This window comes from Podarcis vaucheri, assembly GCF_965113315.1.
Source record: "Podarcis vaucheri genome assembly, chromosome: 14".
Classification (NCBI taxonomy): Eukaryota; Metazoa; Chordata; class Lepidosauria; order Squamata; family Lacertidae; genus Podarcis; species Podarcis vaucheri.
The window spans coordinates 25,342,542-25,361,498 of NC_138752.1; the positions used below are offsets into that span (position 1 = coordinate 25,342,542).

Genomic DNA, 18,957 nt, shown 5'->3' on the forward strand with positions numbered 1-18,957 from the left:
CCAAGAATTGGACCTGGGACCTTCTACATGCAAAGCAGCTGCTCCATCCGTGTGAAAGGAAAGCAGTGCTAGCCTGATACCGAATTGGTCCGAATATAAGACACACTTTTTTCCTTCCAAATTCCAATCGTGAAGCTTAAATCCGTGACCTTACAAAAACGGGCTTTTATGATATCACTCCTGAAGCAGATATACGGTAAAACGGAAGAAAAAAAATGTTTTACTGCCGGTTTGCGAGCTTGAGACTGTTGTGCAATTAACCCGTAGGGTTTTCTTCTACATTTGCCATTTACAGGTGTGAGTGCCTGTGGAATTGTAGCAATTGAATAGCGATTTGCGATTTTAGAGATTGTACGATAGCCTTTGCGGGTTTGCAAGATCAAAGGCTTAAAATTGGCTCGGAGTTACAATTCTACCAACCACAGCAATTTTCAGCCTGTAACCCAATTTTAAGGGAGCGGCTTATATTCAGGTTGTTGTCTTTTTTTTCTTTTTCCCCCATGAATTTTAAAGGTGCAGCTTATTTGCGGGTGTGGCTTATATTCAGGCCAATACGGTAGTGAGGAAAACTAATGCAATATTCCCCACATTTGAATGCACGCCAAGATTTCTAGTGGGGTTTCAGCACTTTCTTACAAATAAGGAGAAAAGAGAAATAATGATTGCACAGTCAATATAGGCTTGCCTTGGGAAGGAAGATTCAACATTCACTTTGCATTACTACTTCTTTAGAAAAGCCAAACACATTGACATGAAACAGTTTTTACAAAAGTAATTGTAACTGTTCAATGCACTGGCAGCCCAGTCCTTCAGGAATGCTGAGTTTTTTTGACCCTGTGTTTGCAAAACCCACCCCAAGATACGATCCCATTTGCACGTTCTCTGTTAACCCAGCTTCTTGGGCTGTAGCTTACAGCGTTCCTGCTCATCTGATCTCCGATATAGACGACCACATTGATCTCCGGGGCCCAGATCTCAAACTCCCTCTGCCATGAGGTCAGCGTCGACAAGGGCACCACAATCACGAAGGGGCCATACAGCTGGTGCTGATGGAAGAGGTAGGAGAGGAAAGAGATGGTCTGGATGGTCTTCCCTAAGCCCATCTCATCTGCCAGGATGACGCTGTTGCTCCTGAAAGGACACAGGAGAGGAGGAAACGATCAATGCCCATGATTCACTGGTCAGCTCACATTTCCAACACATTTCTGGTATAAGCCAGAAAGTTTATGCTGCTTCTACATGCATGTCATCCTAATCAAAACATTGTCCTACTTATTTTTCTCTTTTAATTCAGATTTACCGTTTTTGTGGAAAATACAGAAAGGGTTTTTGTTTTGTTTTAACCCAACTCTGCAGAAACATTTTGATGAGGACAACATTGTGTGGATACCACAAGAATCTTGCACATGTGAGTAGCAGCATAAAAGAATCCACAATAAATCCACCAACTGATTCCTATTGACCAAGCCAATAGCCAAAGGAGCCATTTCTTGCTTTCCAGGAAAGGGAAAGTGGGAGGGAAGAGATTTTAGCAGGGTCCTGGTGAGGCTTCAAGACCTCCACAAAGTTATATTAAAGATTGCATTGCAAAAATGCAAAGTACCTTAAGAACATTCTTTTGGGAATAGTCTGAGTTTCTCATTAGATCAAAATAGTAGAAACAGTACATTAGTATTACAGATTTGGGGGAAGAGGGCATCTCCCTTTAAGAGCATGTCTCATGCTTACTTTTTTTAAAAAAAACCTTTTAACAACTATATAATGTTGTCAGCACAGGTCAAAATCTCCTTCTAGTTCGTTTATTAATTGCTTTTTTTATCCAAACCATCCTGCAAAGAGCTCAGGAAACGGCAGACACTTCCCATCCACAACGATTATATCCAAAAAACATCAACTCTGCTCAGTGGGCAACTATTAAAAAAAAATAAAAATGGGCCCCAATTACTGAATATACAGAAGCAGTAGATTTTTCAGAAATGTACATGCTTCAGAAGAGTAATCGCAAAGGAAGCTGACTCTATCTAGCTCAGCATTTGTCTACACCAGGGGTGGGGGGGTCTTTTTTATCTGGAGGGCCACATTCCTTCATAGCTAACCTCCCAGGGGCCGCATGCCAGGGGCACAACAAAAGGTGAAGTTAAGTGGACCAAAGGCATGGATATGAACACATTCCAAATCTGGGCTTCGGGCTGTAGCTCCGTGACAAAGCATTTGTTCTGCATGCAGAATGTTGCAAGTTCAATCCATGGCATTTTCAGATAATGGCTGGGAAAGACATACACACACTGTTCTGAAACCCAGAGAGATGTTGCCAGTCAGTGTAGACAATGTTGAGCTAAATGGACCAAAGGTCTGACTTAGGATAAAGCAGCCCCCCTCTGTTCTGATGACAACAGAGGATGCCTGTGATTTGCAGGTGAACCACCACCAGCAGCCCAGGTTGAACAACACTGGGGAAAGCCAAGGAAAAGGGTTCCCAAAAAGCTTGACTTCACTCTCAAGTTCAAACCCGATCATCCCTCCAGCCAACTTCCTTTCACCTACTTGCACCATGAGTGAGCCAGCCAATTGAGGCCTTCCAGCTGGTAGTCTCGGAGCTCCAGGTTCTCACCACCAATGTACGATGGCTGTTTCTTCAAGGCAACGAATCGAGGCCTCTGCTTCAGCACCTGGGAAGGCAAGATCATCGACTCTTGGTCAACTGAACAAAACTGAAGGGTTTGAAAGTTGGAAAGGGCAATCAGGTTCTCTGTGCAGGTTCTCCAAGTCTTGGTGCTGACCTTTAAAGCCCTAAATGGCCTCGGTCCAGTATACCTGAAGGAACGTCTCCACCCCCATTGTTCTGCCCGGACACTGAGGTCCAGCGCCGATGGCCTTCTGGCAGTTCCCTCACTGCGAAAAGTGAAGTTACAGGGAACCAGGCAGAGGGCCTTCTTGGTAGTGGTGCCCCCCTGTGGAACGCCCTCCCATCAGTTGTCAAAGAAATTAACAACTATATGACTTTTAGAAGACATCTGAAGGCAGCCCTGTTTAGGGAAGCTTTTAATATTCAATGAATTATTGTATTTTAATATTTTGTTGGAAGCCGCCCAGAGTGGCTGGTGAAACCCAGCCAGATGAGTGGAGTATAAATAATAAATTATTGTTGTTGTTGCTGCCGCAAAGAGTGCATCACATAGTTTAAAGGTTCACCAAAATTTACGAAGGAAAGCATGTGGTTTTTCCAGCTGGCAACTGTCCACTGGAGAGAAATCAAAGACCAGACAGGTAAAGGAAAAGCAGACGTACCTTGCAATCCCGGGTGGGCATTGTTTTGGAGTTGTTCCTGCTGTTGAAGCTGTCAATGCAGTGCTGGAATTTTTTGCTTATCAAGCCCTCATCCTCCCAGCTGCAATCTGCGTACGAAAGCCCCATCCACTTGCAAAGGTATTCGGGATCGGTGGAGGAGGATTTGCGGTTGTGAGCTACAGGTGTTGAAACAAAACAACAAAACAGGAAAGGCCTGGTGTCATCTTCGACAGGTGCTACCCTACACGAGGCCCCTTCTGAAAAAACTGGCGCCGTTGTTTCAGTGAAGCCATTAAAAGCGTTAAAAGTTACCTGGAAATTCAGACCCAGGGATTGCCGATTTGCTCGTCTTCACAGCTGCATATCAAGAACAGAACAGCACCAATAAATACAGCGATGTAGAACTGTGAAGACCATCAAAAGAATGTAAGAAGGGCCCTGAAGATGGATCAGGCCAAAGGAGGCCCAGCACCCTGTCCTCACAGTGGCTAAAGGCATCCACTGGATGCTCAGAAGCAGGACTCTAGTGCAAGAGCACTCTCTCCCCACCTGCGACTCTGGTAACTAGAATTCAGTGGCATACTTGGGGCGAACACAGAGCTCTGGACTCACCAATCACTCTCTCCACTATCTGGTACTGTTTGTTCAACTCGGAAGCCAGCTCTTGCTGGCAGTTATAGTATTCCACATCTTCGGGAGTCACCTTTGCCAGCCTGTGCAGGAAAGAGACAGATAAAGGCCCTTTGCAGAGTGAGTGCAGGTAAAAGCAGGGGGCTGCCCCGAGGTGCCCACAAAAGGTCTCCAAACAAAACTCCTCAAAAATCCACAATGTGAAAGAGACTGTTTGCTCTTCCTGCTCAGTTCCTGTTTGCACTGGCTCAAGTCTCTCTTACATTGAACACACACTCTTCAACGTGACTGTGTTTCTACTGGGTGCCAAAACTGAATGTACACCCTCTTTTCTATTCTAAACAGAGAAGAGGAGTTTCTTTCAGTAAGAGCAGTGGCTGACAATAGGTGCCTTTCCTCCTCACCGATGAGTGTGTTTGATTTGGTAGTCTTGCACCATTTTGTATCCTTCTCTTTTTCTGCTCTTTCAGATGTGGCAGCCATCTTGTGTTATGCCACGGCTCCAAAGGAGACATGTTGCGTTATGCCACACCCCTACGGAAGCCACCTTGCATTGTGCCATGCCCTCAACGACAGCCATTTTGTGTTATGCCACACACCCCGTGGCTGCCATCTTGTGACTGGCGCCCATGGCACTTCCTTAAAACTCCAAATGTGGACATTGGCCCCAAAAGGTTGGCAACCCTTGAGAGCCAGAGCATCCGAGCGCTATCCTGCCCAAACTATTCCCTGTAGATTTTAAAGCCACTTGAAGAGCTGAAGCAGGTTTCAATCAAGAGCACCGTTCAGAGCCTGAATTTCATATCTGGAAGCGGGAGGAATATGACACCCACTTCAGGCGTGATAATGAGCTGATCCCACAATTCCTCCAAGGGAGCTCACAGTGACATGCAGGCTCCCTTGCCCTCCATTTTATCCTCAAGTAACACCCCTGTGAGAAGGGATGCGGGTGGCGCTGTGGGTTAAACCACAGAGCCTAGGACTTGCCGATCAGGTCGGTGGTTCGAATCCCCGTGATGGGGTGAGCTCCCGTTGCTCGGTCCCTGCTACTGCCAACCTAGCAGTTCGAAAGCACATCAAAGTGCAAGTAGATAAATAGGTACTGCTCCGGCAGGAAGGTAAACAGCGTTTCCGTGGGCTGCTCTGGTTCGCCAGAAGCGACTTAGTCATGCTGGCCACATGACCCGGAAGCTGTACGCCAGCTACCTCGGCCAATAAAGCGAGATGAGTGCTGCAACCCCAGAGTCGGTCATGACTGGACCTAATGGTCAGGGGTCCCTTTACTTTACCTCTGTGAAGCTAAACTAAACTAAGGGATCGTGACTGGGCCAAGGTCACTCAGATAGCTTCACAGCCAAGTGGGGATTTGAACCCTGGTCTCCCAGGTCCTAGTCAAACATTCTAACCACTACACCAACATGGAAGTGGTGTGGGAGCTAGCTCAACGTGGCTAGGCCTGCATCCTGCTTCGTGCAAGTGTCCTTCCTAGGGAAGATGGCCCCTTTATACAGAGGAGACGTACCACTGCTTGATCTCATCCTCTTTCTTCTTGAAGTTCTCCAGCTTCTTCAGCCCTTTGACCTTCTGCTGCTGCAGGGAATCTTCACTCTCCCATGTGCTGTGGATGTACGACCAGCCTTTCCACTTAATCAGGTACTGGAGCTCCCCTTCCTCTTTCTCAGGATCAAAGTCGGCACAAGGGTCCCCGTTCGCTTCTGTCGCGTAGACAGTGGTGGAAGCGCCAGTGGCTGTCAAAGAGACAGCAGAAGTTAATCAACGTTAGGAAGAGCCCGCCAGCTCAGGGCAACGGCCCATCTTTGTCCTGCATCCTGTTTTCTCAGGAGTCAACTCAGATCCCTGTGGGACACCAGCAAGCAGGATGCAGCACCAGAGCACTCTTCCCCCACCAACCCCCTTGGTTTGCAGCATCTGGCTCCAACCAGAGCGTAGCCGTTGGCTAGTAACCACAGAAAGCCTTGTCCTCTGCGCATTTGCCCAATCCACTTTCAAAGCCGTCCAAGTTGGTGGCCATCACGGCCTCCTGTGGAAGCGAGTTTTGCAGTGAGAAAACTTAAAACCTGCCAAAATGCTTGGGAACTCCCTCCCATTAAATACCAGGCGGGCGCCTTCTCTGTTGTCTGTTCGGCCCCTTCTAAAATCTTTATCCCAGTTTGGTATCTGTCTTTTTCACAGCCAACTGAAGCCTGTGTTTTTTCGGCCAGACATCCCAGCACATTGAACAGCTTTAAGTTTTTTGTTTTATAATTCAATTGGTTAAATGGCACTGCTGTTTTTTGTGTTTATGCTGTTTTATTGCTGAACGCTATTGCATGGGGGGCTTTTTTTTCTATCTGTACCTGTGCATCACCCTGTCGGGAGTTGATCAAGCTTAGCTAAATATACCAAGTGAGACCACTGGCACAAGCAGGTGCCCCTGCTTATAGACACTCACCTCCTTTCTTGCCCACCCTGCTGTCTATCACTTTCTCAATGGTCTCGCTGTTATCCTGCTGTTCTTCAGTCCCTTCTCCTGTCATTTCAATCAGGTCGTCCGAGTCCGTCTCAAAGTCATCGTCTTCCTTGTAACTTTGGGCAGGACCAAAAAGGCAACAGCATAAGTCTCCTTCTTTCTTTATATACAAATAAATGTGTTTATATTCTTCTGTGCTGTGGAGCTGCAATCTCTCCTGGAGGGATGAGGTCACAAGGCGGTGCTGGGTTCAACCCCCTTGGCTGCTGACATGTTGGGTCCCCCATCCTACTTAGCGTGAGAGCATGGCACCCAAAAAACATGCAAGATCATGGCCGGACACACGTTTCAAGTGAGACTGCGGCAGCCAAAAACACTCATTTTGGGGGTGTCACGCTCTCGCATGGGAGTGCGGCCCAGGTTTGCGCTGAGACGTGTTGGAGGTTATGGTGGCACCATTCACATAACAAAAACTGCCCAAAAATTACAGTCATACCTCGGGTTGAAGTAGCTTCAGGTTAAGCATTTTCGGGTTGCACGCCGCGACGATGCAGAAGTAACGGGCTGTGTTACTTCCAGGTTTCGCCGCCTCGCACATGCGCAGATGCTCAAAATGACATCACGTGCATGCGCAGAAGTGGCGAAACATGACCCAGGCAGTCGTGTTACGTTCTACTCAGGATGCGAACGGGGCTCCGGAATAGATCCCGTTCACATCCAGAGGTACCACTATATAAACATCTTCAAAAGCAGGGGGCCCATGGCTTGGCTTTTGAAAAACAGGGGTCTGCAGTACTTAGCTAACTGAAACCTATCGCATAGATTTGTCCATTTGTTTAGTAATAAAGTACAAATAATTATATCATTCTCTTTTTGTACAAATTACTTACAGAGGTTATTCAAAGGCTATTACAGAATTTAAGTCACAGCAGCTGTTCTCAAGATATTTCTTGAGAACTTCCCAATTTGAGATGAACTCCTGCTTTGGCTTATCTTTGATCCTTCCTGAAAGGTTATCTAGCTCAGCATATTCTACAAGTTTCAATAGCCACTCTGATTTGGAGGGGACTTTACCTCTTTTCCAGTGTGTAGCAATAAATATCCCTGCAGCTACTGTAGCATAAAGGGAAACCTTTCTTACATTCTGAGGAATGTCAGGGCCTGTTATACCGAGTAGAAATGATTCTGGTTTTTTTAAGAAGGGATACCTTTAACTTTTTTTTTTTAGTTCCGAATAAATATCACTGCAAAATATTTTAATCTTTTTACACACCCACCACATATGGGACATATTGAAACTTTGTTCCCCACATCTCCAACAATTATCTGGGACACTTTTGTACATTTTTGATAATTTCCAAGGTGTCAAATACCATCAATATAACATTTTGGGGGAATTTTCTCAAGAGGCCACTCTTAGTAGAGGACTGAAGACAACACAGGGGTTCACATACAGACCCTGGTCTGCTTCTGCCCATATATAAATCTAGAAACAGTCGCTCTCCGTGTACCAGGGCTCCTGCCCGCCATTACCTGACGTTTTTGGCTGCTCTGCGCCGGGTCTGCCTTTTGGGTGCCTCGTCATCATCATCATCATCTTCGTCCTCAGACGACTCTGTTTTCCTCCGCCTCTTCCCACGCTGGGGCTTGTGGACCTTTTTCGCAATGGCTTTGCTCGCTGCTCTAAAAAACGAGCATGAAAACAGATCACGGTGTGTATTATACAGACGGTGGGATACAAAGGGAGCAGCTGAGCAAGGACAACCTTTCCCAACCTTGGTGCCCTCTAGATAAGGCACAGGCAAACTCCAGCCCTCCAGATGTTTGGGACTACAACTCCCATCATCTCTAGCTAACAGGACCAGTGGTCAGGGATGATGGGAATTGTAGTCCCAAACATCTGGAGGGCCAGAGTTTGCCTATGTTTGCTCTAGATGCTGTTGGGACTACAACACCTATCATCCCTGGGTATTAACTGTGCTGTCTGGAGCGAATGGGAGTCCAACAATTGTTTCAGCCATTTTATATTTGTGGGGGATTATTGTTGTTGTTGTTGTCGGTGGTGGTTCCTATTGAGGGGAGGTGTGTCAAGGAGGAGAGGAGCTGGGGAGAGCAAGGGGGCCCAACTGAAGCAGTTGAGGATAGGGGGAGGTAAGCCCAGTCTCCCCTGGGAGCCTCAAGCCCAGCCAGGGAAGGGCAGGAAATGTTTCATTTCCTGAAGATATGTACAGTGGTGCCTCGCAAGACGAAAAGAATCTGTTCTGTGATTCTCTTCATCTAGTGGTTTTTTCGTCTTGCGAAGCAAGCCCATTGAAGGATTAGCGGATTAGCGCTATTAGCGGCTTTTAGCGGCTTATCTGCTGATCGGATCAGCTGATAAGCGGCTTAGCGGCTTAGAAAAAGGGGGGATGGAAAAAAACCAGCAGGAACTCGCAAGACATTGTCGTCTTGTGAAGCAAGCCCATAGGAAATTTGTTTTGCGAAGCACCTCCAAAACGGAAAACTCTTTCGTCTAGCGAGTTTTCCGTCTTTCGAGGCATTCGTCTTGCGGGGCACCACTGTAGGTCAGGCTGCTTGTTAAAAGGGACCAGAAGCAGAGTCTATGGGTGGGTGAGGGAAGCATGGCAAACCCAAGGAAGGCAGCACCCCCCCCAACCCCTTCTTACCTCCTCAGGACAGGTCTCCGAGCTTTTATTTTCTTCTGCTCTGGTTCGCTTTCTGCGCTGGTACCTTGTTCCTGCCCGTCCTCTTCCTCACCATCGTCCTCAGAGCCCTCCCTCTTCCATCGTTCCCTAGATTTATAAGCAAAATGCCAACAAGGGTTATCATTATCATGTCCGGTTCTGGAGGGAACACACAACATGCCAGGAGCAGAAGCATCTCTGCAGCTCTAGAGAAGTTGAGTCGGTGACCCAAGGTCCTCCTTGCTTTGCTCCTTTTTACTGAGATGTACAACCAAACATTTGCAGAGCCCCTCTCGTCAAATCTGCCAGGATGGTCGGATGCGTTTTACGTCCTTTCGCTCCCAAAAGGCATCTATCGCTCTCTGTGTGGCCAAGTACTAAGCTGCAGAAAGGGAAAACCCACCAGGAACTGACCCCAGACATTTTGCCATTTTTCCTCTTTGGAGTTTGTGATGTGTACAGAGCAAAATGTTGACACTCATTTTATTTCATTCTATGGTGTTTTTATGCACAGTGGTACCTCCGGTTGCGGGTGGGATCCATTCCGGAGCTCCGGGTTTCCGCAATCGGAGGGACCGCTTCTGCGTGTGCACGGCAAAAACCCGGAAATATACATCCAGTTTGCTGCTTACATACCCTGAAGTTTACGTAACCAGAAGGATACGTAACCGGAGGTACAACTGTACTTAATTTTACTCTTTTTACTCTATTAATAGGGATGCGGGTGGCACTGTGGGTTAAACCACAGAGCCTAGGGCTTGCCAATCAGAAGGTCGGCGGTTCGAATCCCCGCGACGGGGTGAGCTCCCGTTGTTCAGGCCCAGCTCCTGCCAACCTAGCAGTTTGAAAGCACATCAAAGTGCAAGTAGATAAATAGGTACCACTCCGGCGGGAAGGTAAACGGCGTTTCCATGCGCTGCTCTGGTTTGCCAAAAGTGGCTTAGTCATGCTGGTCACATGACCCAGAAGCTGTCTACAGACAAACGCCGGCTTCCTCAGCCTTTAGAGCGAGATGAGCGCCGCAACCCCAGAGTCGGCCACGACTGGACCTAATGGTCAGGGGCCCCTTTACCTTTACCTTACTCTATTAATACACATTAGGATAATGTGCTCTATGTGCCTCTTGATCATTACACTAAGAAATACCACTGATGTAGAGTTACTGGTCTTCAGCCAGAGGCTCAGGACTCCAAAGCGGGTCACAGCTTGGCCTGGGTGGAAGACTGCACTGAAAAACATTACCACCACTCCTTTGGCTAGAACTTTACCCCTGCCTTTTTTTCCTTTTTTAAAAAACAACAACAACAACAAGAAGGAGGGCCCTTTGCTTTTAATACTTGTGTACGGGGGGGGGGGGGTTAAGCAGATGCAGCTTGCCCCAAAGGAGTGAGGAAAAAGTTGCATCATCCAAAATTCTCTCTTCTGTGCAACTGTTACACAGAAGATGTCCCCTTTTGCATCTAGAGCATAAATGGAGACCTGTAGCCTTCCAGATATTGTTAGACTTTAGCATAGCCAATGGATTAAAGGATAGTGGGAGCTGTAGCCTGAAAACATCTGGAGGGCTATATGTTCCCCCTGTCCTAGAGAAGGAGAGACAGGCATATAAGGTCAAAACATTAAAAACATTATACCCCATGTTATAGGCTATCACACCTAAAAATGCTTGACTGGCTTCCCTGCAGAACAGGGGTGACTAACCTGTGGTCCTCCAGATGTTTCTGAACCCTAATTCACATCAGCCACAGTCAGCACATTCAATGGTCAGGGATGAAGGGAGCTGGAGTCTAACATCTGGAACAGGGCTTCCCAAATTGGGGTTTCTAGCTGTTTTGGGACTATGATTCCCATCATCCCTGACCACTGGTCCTGCTAGCTTGGGATGATGGGAGTTGTAGTCCCACAACTGCTGGAGAGGAGACCTAAGTTTGGGAAACCCTGATCTGGAAGAACACAGGCTAGCCACCTTTGCTCTAGAGCAGGCATAGCCAAAGTGGTGTCAGCCTGCATTGCCATTAGTCAGGGATGATGGTAGCTGTAGTCTGCAACATCTGGAGGACGTGGCATTGGCTACCTCTGCTCCAGAATGCCCCAAATGGTGCTCTGACACACAATTCATATGTGGGCTGCACGAAGAATACTGCCATGTGCATTGCAATGCCCTCTGGATGTTGCTGGACTACAATGTCCATCACCCCTGACCACTGGCCATGTTGGTTGGGGCTCATGGGAGTTGGAGTCCAGCAATATCTGGTGGTTACCAGTTTCGGGGTGGCTGTATTAATCTCAGGGTTGTGGGTTTGAGCCCCATGTTGGGCAAACGATTCCTGAATTGCAGGGGGTTGGACTAGATGACCCTTGTGGTCTCTCCCAACTCTATGATTCTATGATTCTACTATGTTCAAGAGGCATTAACATTTCAAGCATAAAAGGTTGGCAAGAACCCTCCTGAAAAAGGAACTCAGCGAGCACGGTGTTTAGTGTGACTGCCCATGTTTTGTGGAACAGCATTCCTGTTGAGATATGACAGCCCACTCCCCGCCTACTGTACTTTCTGGAATCAATGGATGGCATTTTTGTTCCAACAGGTTTTCACAGCTGGACAAATGGGCCTTTGCAATGTGGATCAATTTGTTAGGGTTTTAGTCTTGTTATAAACGCATTTGTTGTTTTTGTGTTCTTAGCTGTTTTTAATATTCTTATGTGTAAGTCACCTTGAGGTGGTGGGTTTAGAATGTGATTAATCAATCAATCAATCATAGAAATAAGGATGCAGAGTTTTACAGGGCCCTCAAAACTTACGTTCTCTTCATTTGCTTTTGGCCTCTTCTTTTGGGGCTTTCGCTCTCAGACTCGCTATTTCCCTTAAACGAAAAAGGAGAGAGGAAGGGGAACCATGAACGAGGCTGGTCACAGGAGGCCAACCTTGCTGCTAACTGCAAAAGCAGCAACACCAAACTACTCAGGACAAAACACTAGTAAGATAGCTCTCCTTGCTTAAGCAAAAAAATAAAAAATCTGCCATTTGGGCAAGCACCTTAACGCCTGCAGCCCTGACCCAAAAAGAAGGCCATTCTGCTACAGGTGCACAAATGGGTGAAGAAGGGAGTACACAGCAAGGAATAAAAACCCCAAAAGGCAAGGAGACTAAAATGAGTAACAAACCAGAACCAAGTGCACAAGGCAATCTATCAATAACCTTCATGAAATGCCTGCCACTGCTATGGCTGTCAGAAAGGGATAGAGTGGGGACATACAAAGCTGTCTTGTACCGAGTCAGACCCTTGGTCCATCTCATTCAGTATTGTCTACACTGACTGGCAGCAGCTCTCCACAGGTTTGAGGCAGGAAGCATTTCCAGCCCTATCTGGAGATACTGGGGACTGAACTTTGAACCTTATGCATACGAAGCAGATGATCTACCACTGAGCTACAGCCTTTCCCCATGTGTGACTCTGACAACCTCTCTAACGGGCATGGGTTTCCATGTCTAAAAAAGTTTGTGACAGGCTAGGCTCTAGATCAGAGTTGGCCCGATTCAGCCTCCCAAGCAATTTGTTTCCATTGCATCTCCTCTCTTCTCCAGTAAGAACACACCATTCTGTCAGTGGCAGCAAAAATAAAAATAAAAACAAATGCAAAAAGAGTGCTAGGGTAGGCAGAAATATCTCCACCCTGATTATGCCCCCTCCCCCGTCATGAGATGAATCATTTGATGAGCAAGAGCGAAAAGGAAAAACCCTCCTCAGCTGATCCACAAAGATGAGGAGGGTAGCTGGGTTTCTTGTGTGTGAGGTCACATCCATCACTAGCATGTAGCCCCCAAAGGCTTTTCCAAGGCTGAATTTTGTCCCTTGGGAAGAAGAGGGTCAGCCACCCCTCTACAGAAAATTCCATCCATTGTTCTGCAGGGCCTCAAAGAAGGGGGCATGCGTTACATACAAGTGCGATTTGCAATTAAAAGGCAAAGAGAAGTAGCTTCTCAACAATGGACAACCACACAGCACCATGGCAAGAAAACACCCCTAGCTGCCCCAGTACCGGCAAGATCCTTGAGAAAGCAATCAACAACCATGGGGGGGGCTGAAGAAGGGCAGAAGCAAGAGTCATATGACAGGGGATAGGGAGATGGTCGAGAAGGGGGTGTGAGAGCTCAGTGTTGTCTCCACGGATAGGCAGCAAATCTCCGGGGTTTGAGGCAGGAGCATCGGGGGCAAAAAAAAAACCAAAACAGAATGAAAAAGGGCTTTGCCGAGTTCAAAGGCGAGGGAACATTCTTATTCGCTGTCACTTACATCCTCTATTTGGGCGCTGAGCTGCTGGACCCTTGGAGTCCTTTCCAACCTTACAGTTCTATGGCTCTGTGATGTGAACCATTTGCTTACTTTAAGCAACCTTCACCTCCCAAGAACCCCTAATGCTTGACATGTCAGCCAACCCTAAGCAAGCCCTCTTTTGCAAGCACCAACATGCACCAACATACAGGCCCAGGCTTGTCAACTTCAATGCTCCCTGCCCCAAAACACAAGGCAGTCCCACCTGCCAGCTACTGATCATCACAAAGCTTCTGTGTTGTCCTGCTGGGCATGTCTCACCCTTCATTGGCACTCTCTGCTGCAGATAAGAGCCTCGCCAACAAAAGCCGGTCTCAGGACAAGGTTAGCTTCAGGTCCTGGCTGTCTAAGGCAACTCCTATCATGGAGCTGTCACCCAAAATACAGTATCTGGAGGCCAGAGGCTGAACTCAGAGCTTTGTCATCAGGCAAGAAGCCTAGTAGGGCATCTCGTGCCCGGCCTGTCCTAAGATGGAACTCGCAGAATCCTCCCAACCGCCTATACCCACACAAAAGTGGAGGGTCACATCACTATGGGTGGGGCAGAAGAGGAGATGAGAATAAAGTGTCAGCCATGTGGCTGGTGTGGACCTGAAAACCTTAGAGGTCTTGAGATCTAATCCACAACATACCAGCAAAATTAAACCACTGCTAGTGGACATGGAAGAGCTTAGTTTCATTCTGTGGCTTATTTTGGAGAGGGGTCCTGCCCCACCTTCCCCAACATTTGCCTACACACCCATTGTGTCTATTTCAGACTTTTTCAGGCCAAAACAAGAGACCTCGTTTCCACCCATACGATTCCTCAAGTGCTTGTAGATGTTGTCTCCTTCATTTTTATTTTGTGTACATGAAAATGAAGAAAAGAGCACCTTTTTTAAATGAAAGACAAACGAGGTAAGACAGCAAGGGATCTTCTAGGATTACATGGGCAAAACAACAGCGGGAAATGGACTGGGAGGAACAATTTCAATTAGAAAGTTGCCCAAGGGGGGGGTTTAAGTGCCCCTTTTTGTCCTGTTGCAATCAGATAAGGAAACTATCCTGATACCGAACTTGAGGGTGGGAGACAGCTAAGAGAAGACTGAATATGTATTTCCCATCTCATCTATGTCCCAGTTAGAAACATGTTTCATGTTTTCTGGGATTATTTGCAAACTGACACAGGTGAAGGTGTTCCTTCACTGAATGGTGTTGGTTAAAAAACATAAAGTGAGACAGAAATCCCAGAACAGCCTAAGAAATGCCTCTTGTTTAGCAACCACAGTGTCCGCATGCAGAAATTTTGCATCAGCTCGGTTTAACTGATCTGAATTCCATCCATGGCTGAAGGAGGCTGGTGTAACATATTGGCCTGGTTCCCGCACAGTGCTGGGGCAAACTATGGCTTAAGGCAAGCGAGCAAGCATGCTGGCGCACAGTGACAAAACTGCAGCCGCTTCGCTACTTGCACAGGTCGGGCTTAGCACTATGTCCCAACCCGGCACTGGGCTTTGTGTCGCTCCAAACAAACCACGAGCTGCAGCCAAGATTTGTTCTCAGCTTACTGCTTGCGATTCCTTTGAAGTGAGACCCATCATGAACCCAGGTTGGGACACAACACCAAGCCAAACCATCACTTGGTGGCAGGAGCGAGGGAGCAGTGAATCTCCCACAGCTTTCCAACTGTGCGCCAGCACAACTTCCCCATTCCTTGTTCCATGGAAGGAAGCCTCTGTTCCATGTGGTGAGCTATGGGCCTCCTCTGCGTTTCCACCTCCATTTCAGAAGGGAAGAGGAGCGTTCTTTTTTGGGTTTTACAATATTGTGTGGTATAAGCAAAAGTTTCCTACTGAATGACACATATGTGTGTACTTTTTTGTTTTTGTTTTCAACTCTTTATCTTACAGCATAGCCAATGGCAATGGAGGAAATGGGCCCAATAGTTATGAGACCACATAATATTGTAAAACAAAAAAAAGGACAGGACTTACCTGAGCCCCTAGAGGGAGCTGCTTTCGTCTGCAGCGGAGATCTGAGGTGGGTGTGACATCACCAGCACAGTGCATGCTGGGCCATCGTTACAGAGAGAGCCTAGTATTGGCAGAACTTGGGAAAAAGGAAAACAAAAGCTGGCATAAATGGCATGCTAACAGCCCACTGGACCTGACCTTTCTTGGGGGACGGGGAGGGAGGATCTGTGGATCTCTGTCAATAATGGGGAACCTGGCACCCTCCAGACTTTCTTGGAATCTGCCTCCCAGTAGCCCCCAGCGATGTGGATGAGGGTCAGGGTTGATAAGAGTTAAGAAGATAAGAAGAACCCTGGAGGATAGGCCAAAGGCCCATCTAGACCAGCATGCTGTTCTGACAGTGACCTATCAGATGCCTTTCAGAAGCACACAAGCAGGACCTGGGTGGAACAGCCCTCTCCACACTTGAAATTCTCAGTAACTGGTATTCAGAGGCATAGTGTGGCATCCTGGCCAGTAACCAATGATAGCCAGTTCCTCAATTAATCCTCTTTTGAAGCCATCCAAGTTGGTGGCCCTCACTATCTCCTGTGCTAGCAAATCTCATTGTTCATTTTTGTCCTGTGTGCATGGCTGGAAGTCTGGCAGCCTGATCACCCCTAAAGCAAACTACAATGGTCTGCAAAGTATCTCCTGGCTTTCTCATTTCCCATGGAAACTATGAAGCTTGGGAGGTGGAGGAGTTGAAGTGGGGTGGGGGGGACGCCATCTATGATAGTGGGATCACTAAGTATCATAGGACAAGAAGGGAGCAACAATCTGGCCACAGAGTACTGCAGAAAAATGGGTTCCATGGTTGAGTAGTATGGAAACGGGGTGCATCTCTTTGCCGGCATCTTGAGAGCTGGCTCAGTGTGATGGTTAGGAAACCGAGATTCAAATTCTGCCTCCACCATTAACTCACTCAGTGAGCAAGTCTGTTTTCCCTCATCTGTAATATGGGAAATGAGAATACGGGCTTACCATTATTGTGAAAGTTATAAAACAAAACACGGAGGCAGCTCTAAGGCTTTGCACTCGGCAGGCAGCACCATTGTAAAGGACTCTTGGTTGCTTAATTACTGTTGTGAGGCAGTAAGAGGAAGGGATGTTGGACCACCCACATCTGGGACTGGGGGGGAGGTCTCCCCAGAGCAGCAGAAAAAGGAGGGGAAGTTGGGTGGACAATAGAGGGGAGCATTTGCTTAAGCACCTTCCTTGCGTCCACACACACACACACACCCCATGCATACTGCTTTTACAGAGTAAAACACAACTGGTATTTATGGAAAGGGTTGGGCAGTCAAGCGGGAGAAACATTGCACAATGCAGATATATACTTTAGGGATAGAGAACCTGTGGCCCTCGAGATGCTGATATACAGGTAGAGGCTATTTTGTGTGCGTCCGATTGACGCGAAACCGCCAACACGAACCATGACCTGGAACGCAACTCCCACGCAAACAGGGAATTGCCTGTACTCCAACACCCATCAGCCCCAATTTGCATGGCCAATAGTCAGGGTTGCTGGGAGTTGTAGTCCAGGAGTATATGGAGAGCCACAGGCTCCCTATCCCTCATCTGAACAGACAAGTGTGTGTTTGACCACCTTATGTGTTAGTATGTGAGTTTGTCTTGATGGACAGATCTTAAATCCAGAAGTGCTTATTATAAAAATGTAAACTGCCTCGAGGGTTTTCACAGGTAGACTGGATAAAAAGGTAGGAAACAAGACAATCTCTGGCACCACCTTTTTTATGAATGTAAGAACAGCCTGGCAGCTGGATCAGACCAACAGGCTATCTAGTCCTGCAACATGCTTTCAGATGCATCTGAGAAGCCTGCAAGCAGGATATAAATGCCACAGCACTTTCCCTCGCTTGTGCACCCCAGCAACTGGTCCTTAGATGCATACCAGCTTTGACCCTGGATATGCAAGACAAGTCAGTGTGCTATCAAGTTGCACACTGAGGAAAACCAAATCTAATCAAAACTCAACTCCAAGTTGGCCGTAAGTGGCCAAGAACAATTAATATGCATTTTGAGACAAAATGCTCAACCGTGGGTGCCTGATGCTAGGCACCTAAATCCATATATAGGCACCCAAGCATAAATGGACCCATTTTTAGAGGACTCCCGAATGGGAGGTGCGGGTGCCGCTTATATTTTCAGGTGCTTGAATATAAATTTAGGTGCCTACCTTTGGGTTTCCAACTTGGACATTTTCAGTGTGACTCTGAACTTTCCTGAGCCTCATTTTCTCCATCTGTAAAAAACAGAAGGCGAAACCACTGCTTACCCTCCTTACAAATTGGTAGGCTGTGGGGGAATATTGAAGGGAGGTGGGGGGGAGGAAAAGCAACTCACAAAATGGACAGCAAATAAAAGGTCGCAAGTTCCAGAACCACATTGTTCTTAGCAGAATTTGATGGAAGGCAGGGAAGGAGAGAAATGTCTCAGCCAACAGATGATTAAAACCCCAAACTGAGTTCATTTCATGCACTGAATTCGAGAGATGACTAATTATCTACAGGTGCGAAAGGGAGGGAAATGGTTTAGTGAAATGAAACATCATGCAAACACACACCCCTACATACACACAAAATGAATTCATCTCAATGGTGCCCCTCTGAGGTTCCAAGCACAGCCGTTCCTGCAATCATTTTCCCAGCGTTTACATCACAACCACATCAGACTTCCAATTCGGATTGTGCAACTGGAACTTTTTAACCATAACATTGAAAGTTCAGGGGCGTTCCACGGGCGCTGCTTGCTCAGGTCAGACTGCAGGAATGGCGCATGGCACGTCCAATGGAAAAATGCAGCTGCCATGGCGCCACCTCTGTGTTTCAAAGGTAACACTGAACAGAATGGCTTGGCCATTCCCAATAATGTCTTTCCCCTCCTCTTTATCCTCCCTCCCCTTACCTCTTCATTTATATTAAAGCGCGAGGGCTCCTGCCTGCTTCGGTTCGACCTCCTCACCCCATAAACATCTGGATATTCTTCCCACATCTGCAAAATAAATCATAATCACATTTGTACTGCATCCTTCATCCATGGATTCAGGGCAGTCGACAGATGTTCCCTCTTTCTTATGCTCCCAAGAACTCTGCAAGGCTAGAAGCGAGAATGGCAAGACACCAATGGTTTCTTCTTGTCACTTACAACCAGGGATCAGTACTCAAAAGAACTTTATTATTATTATTATTTACTGAATTTATATACCGCCCTCTGCCCACAGGTCTCAGGGCAGTTCACAGGATTAAATCAGAATATAAAATCACAAAGTACATAATCAAAATAAAAACAACAACATGGAGGTTCAACTCCACCATCACGGCCAGTAACAGCTAACATACCAAGGCTTTGTGATTTTGCCCAATCTGCTTTTAAAGCCATGTTGTTGTCACCTGCCATCACTCATATGCTAAATAAATAATGAGTAAACAAAATTATCTTGTGGCAGTGAGTTCCACAGACTGATTACAAGCTCCTTGCCTCTGCCCCTATATTGGTGCAACGCCGGCACTCAAGGATGGCTTGTGGCTTCCAAAAGT

At 47.0% G+C, this 18,957-nt stretch overlaps 1 protein-coding gene across 4 annotated transcripts in view; it reads right to left on the reverse strand.

Annotated features, from left to right (window-relative positions):
- The window catches only part of CHD2 (chromodomain helicase DNA binding protein 2), a 67,031-nt gene that overhangs the window by 30,087 nt on the left and 17,987 nt on the right, over positions 1-18,957 (reverse strand). The window contains exons 4-15 of one of the 4 annotated variants that reach the window (XM_082198237.1): positions 18,326-18,412; positions 17,598-17,663; positions 11,875-11,936; positions 9,055-9,180; positions 7,922-8,071; positions 6,371-6,504; positions 5,441-5,666; positions 3,901-4,001; positions 3,601-3,645; positions 3,289-3,464; positions 2,545-2,669; positions 915-1,131 (exon numbers count right to left, since the gene is read on the reverse strand). In XM_082198237.1, coding sequence (XP_082054363.1) covers positions 915-1,131; positions 2,545-2,669; positions 3,289-3,464; positions 3,601-3,645; positions 3,901-4,001; positions 5,441-5,666; positions 6,371-6,504; positions 7,922-8,071; positions 9,055-9,180; positions 11,875-11,936; positions 17,598-17,663; positions 18,326-18,412 — 1,515 coding nt within the window. Of the gene's footprint in view, positions 1-914; positions 1,132-2,544; positions 2,670-3,288; positions 3,465-3,600; positions 3,646-3,900; positions 4,002-5,440; positions 5,667-6,370; positions 6,505-7,921; positions 8,072-9,054; positions 9,181-11,874; positions 11,937-15,379; positions 15,495-17,597; positions 17,664-18,325; positions 18,413-18,957 lie in introns of those variants that run through there. The other 3 variants (XM_082198240.1, XM_082198238.1, XM_082198239.1) reach the window with 3 other exon arrangements.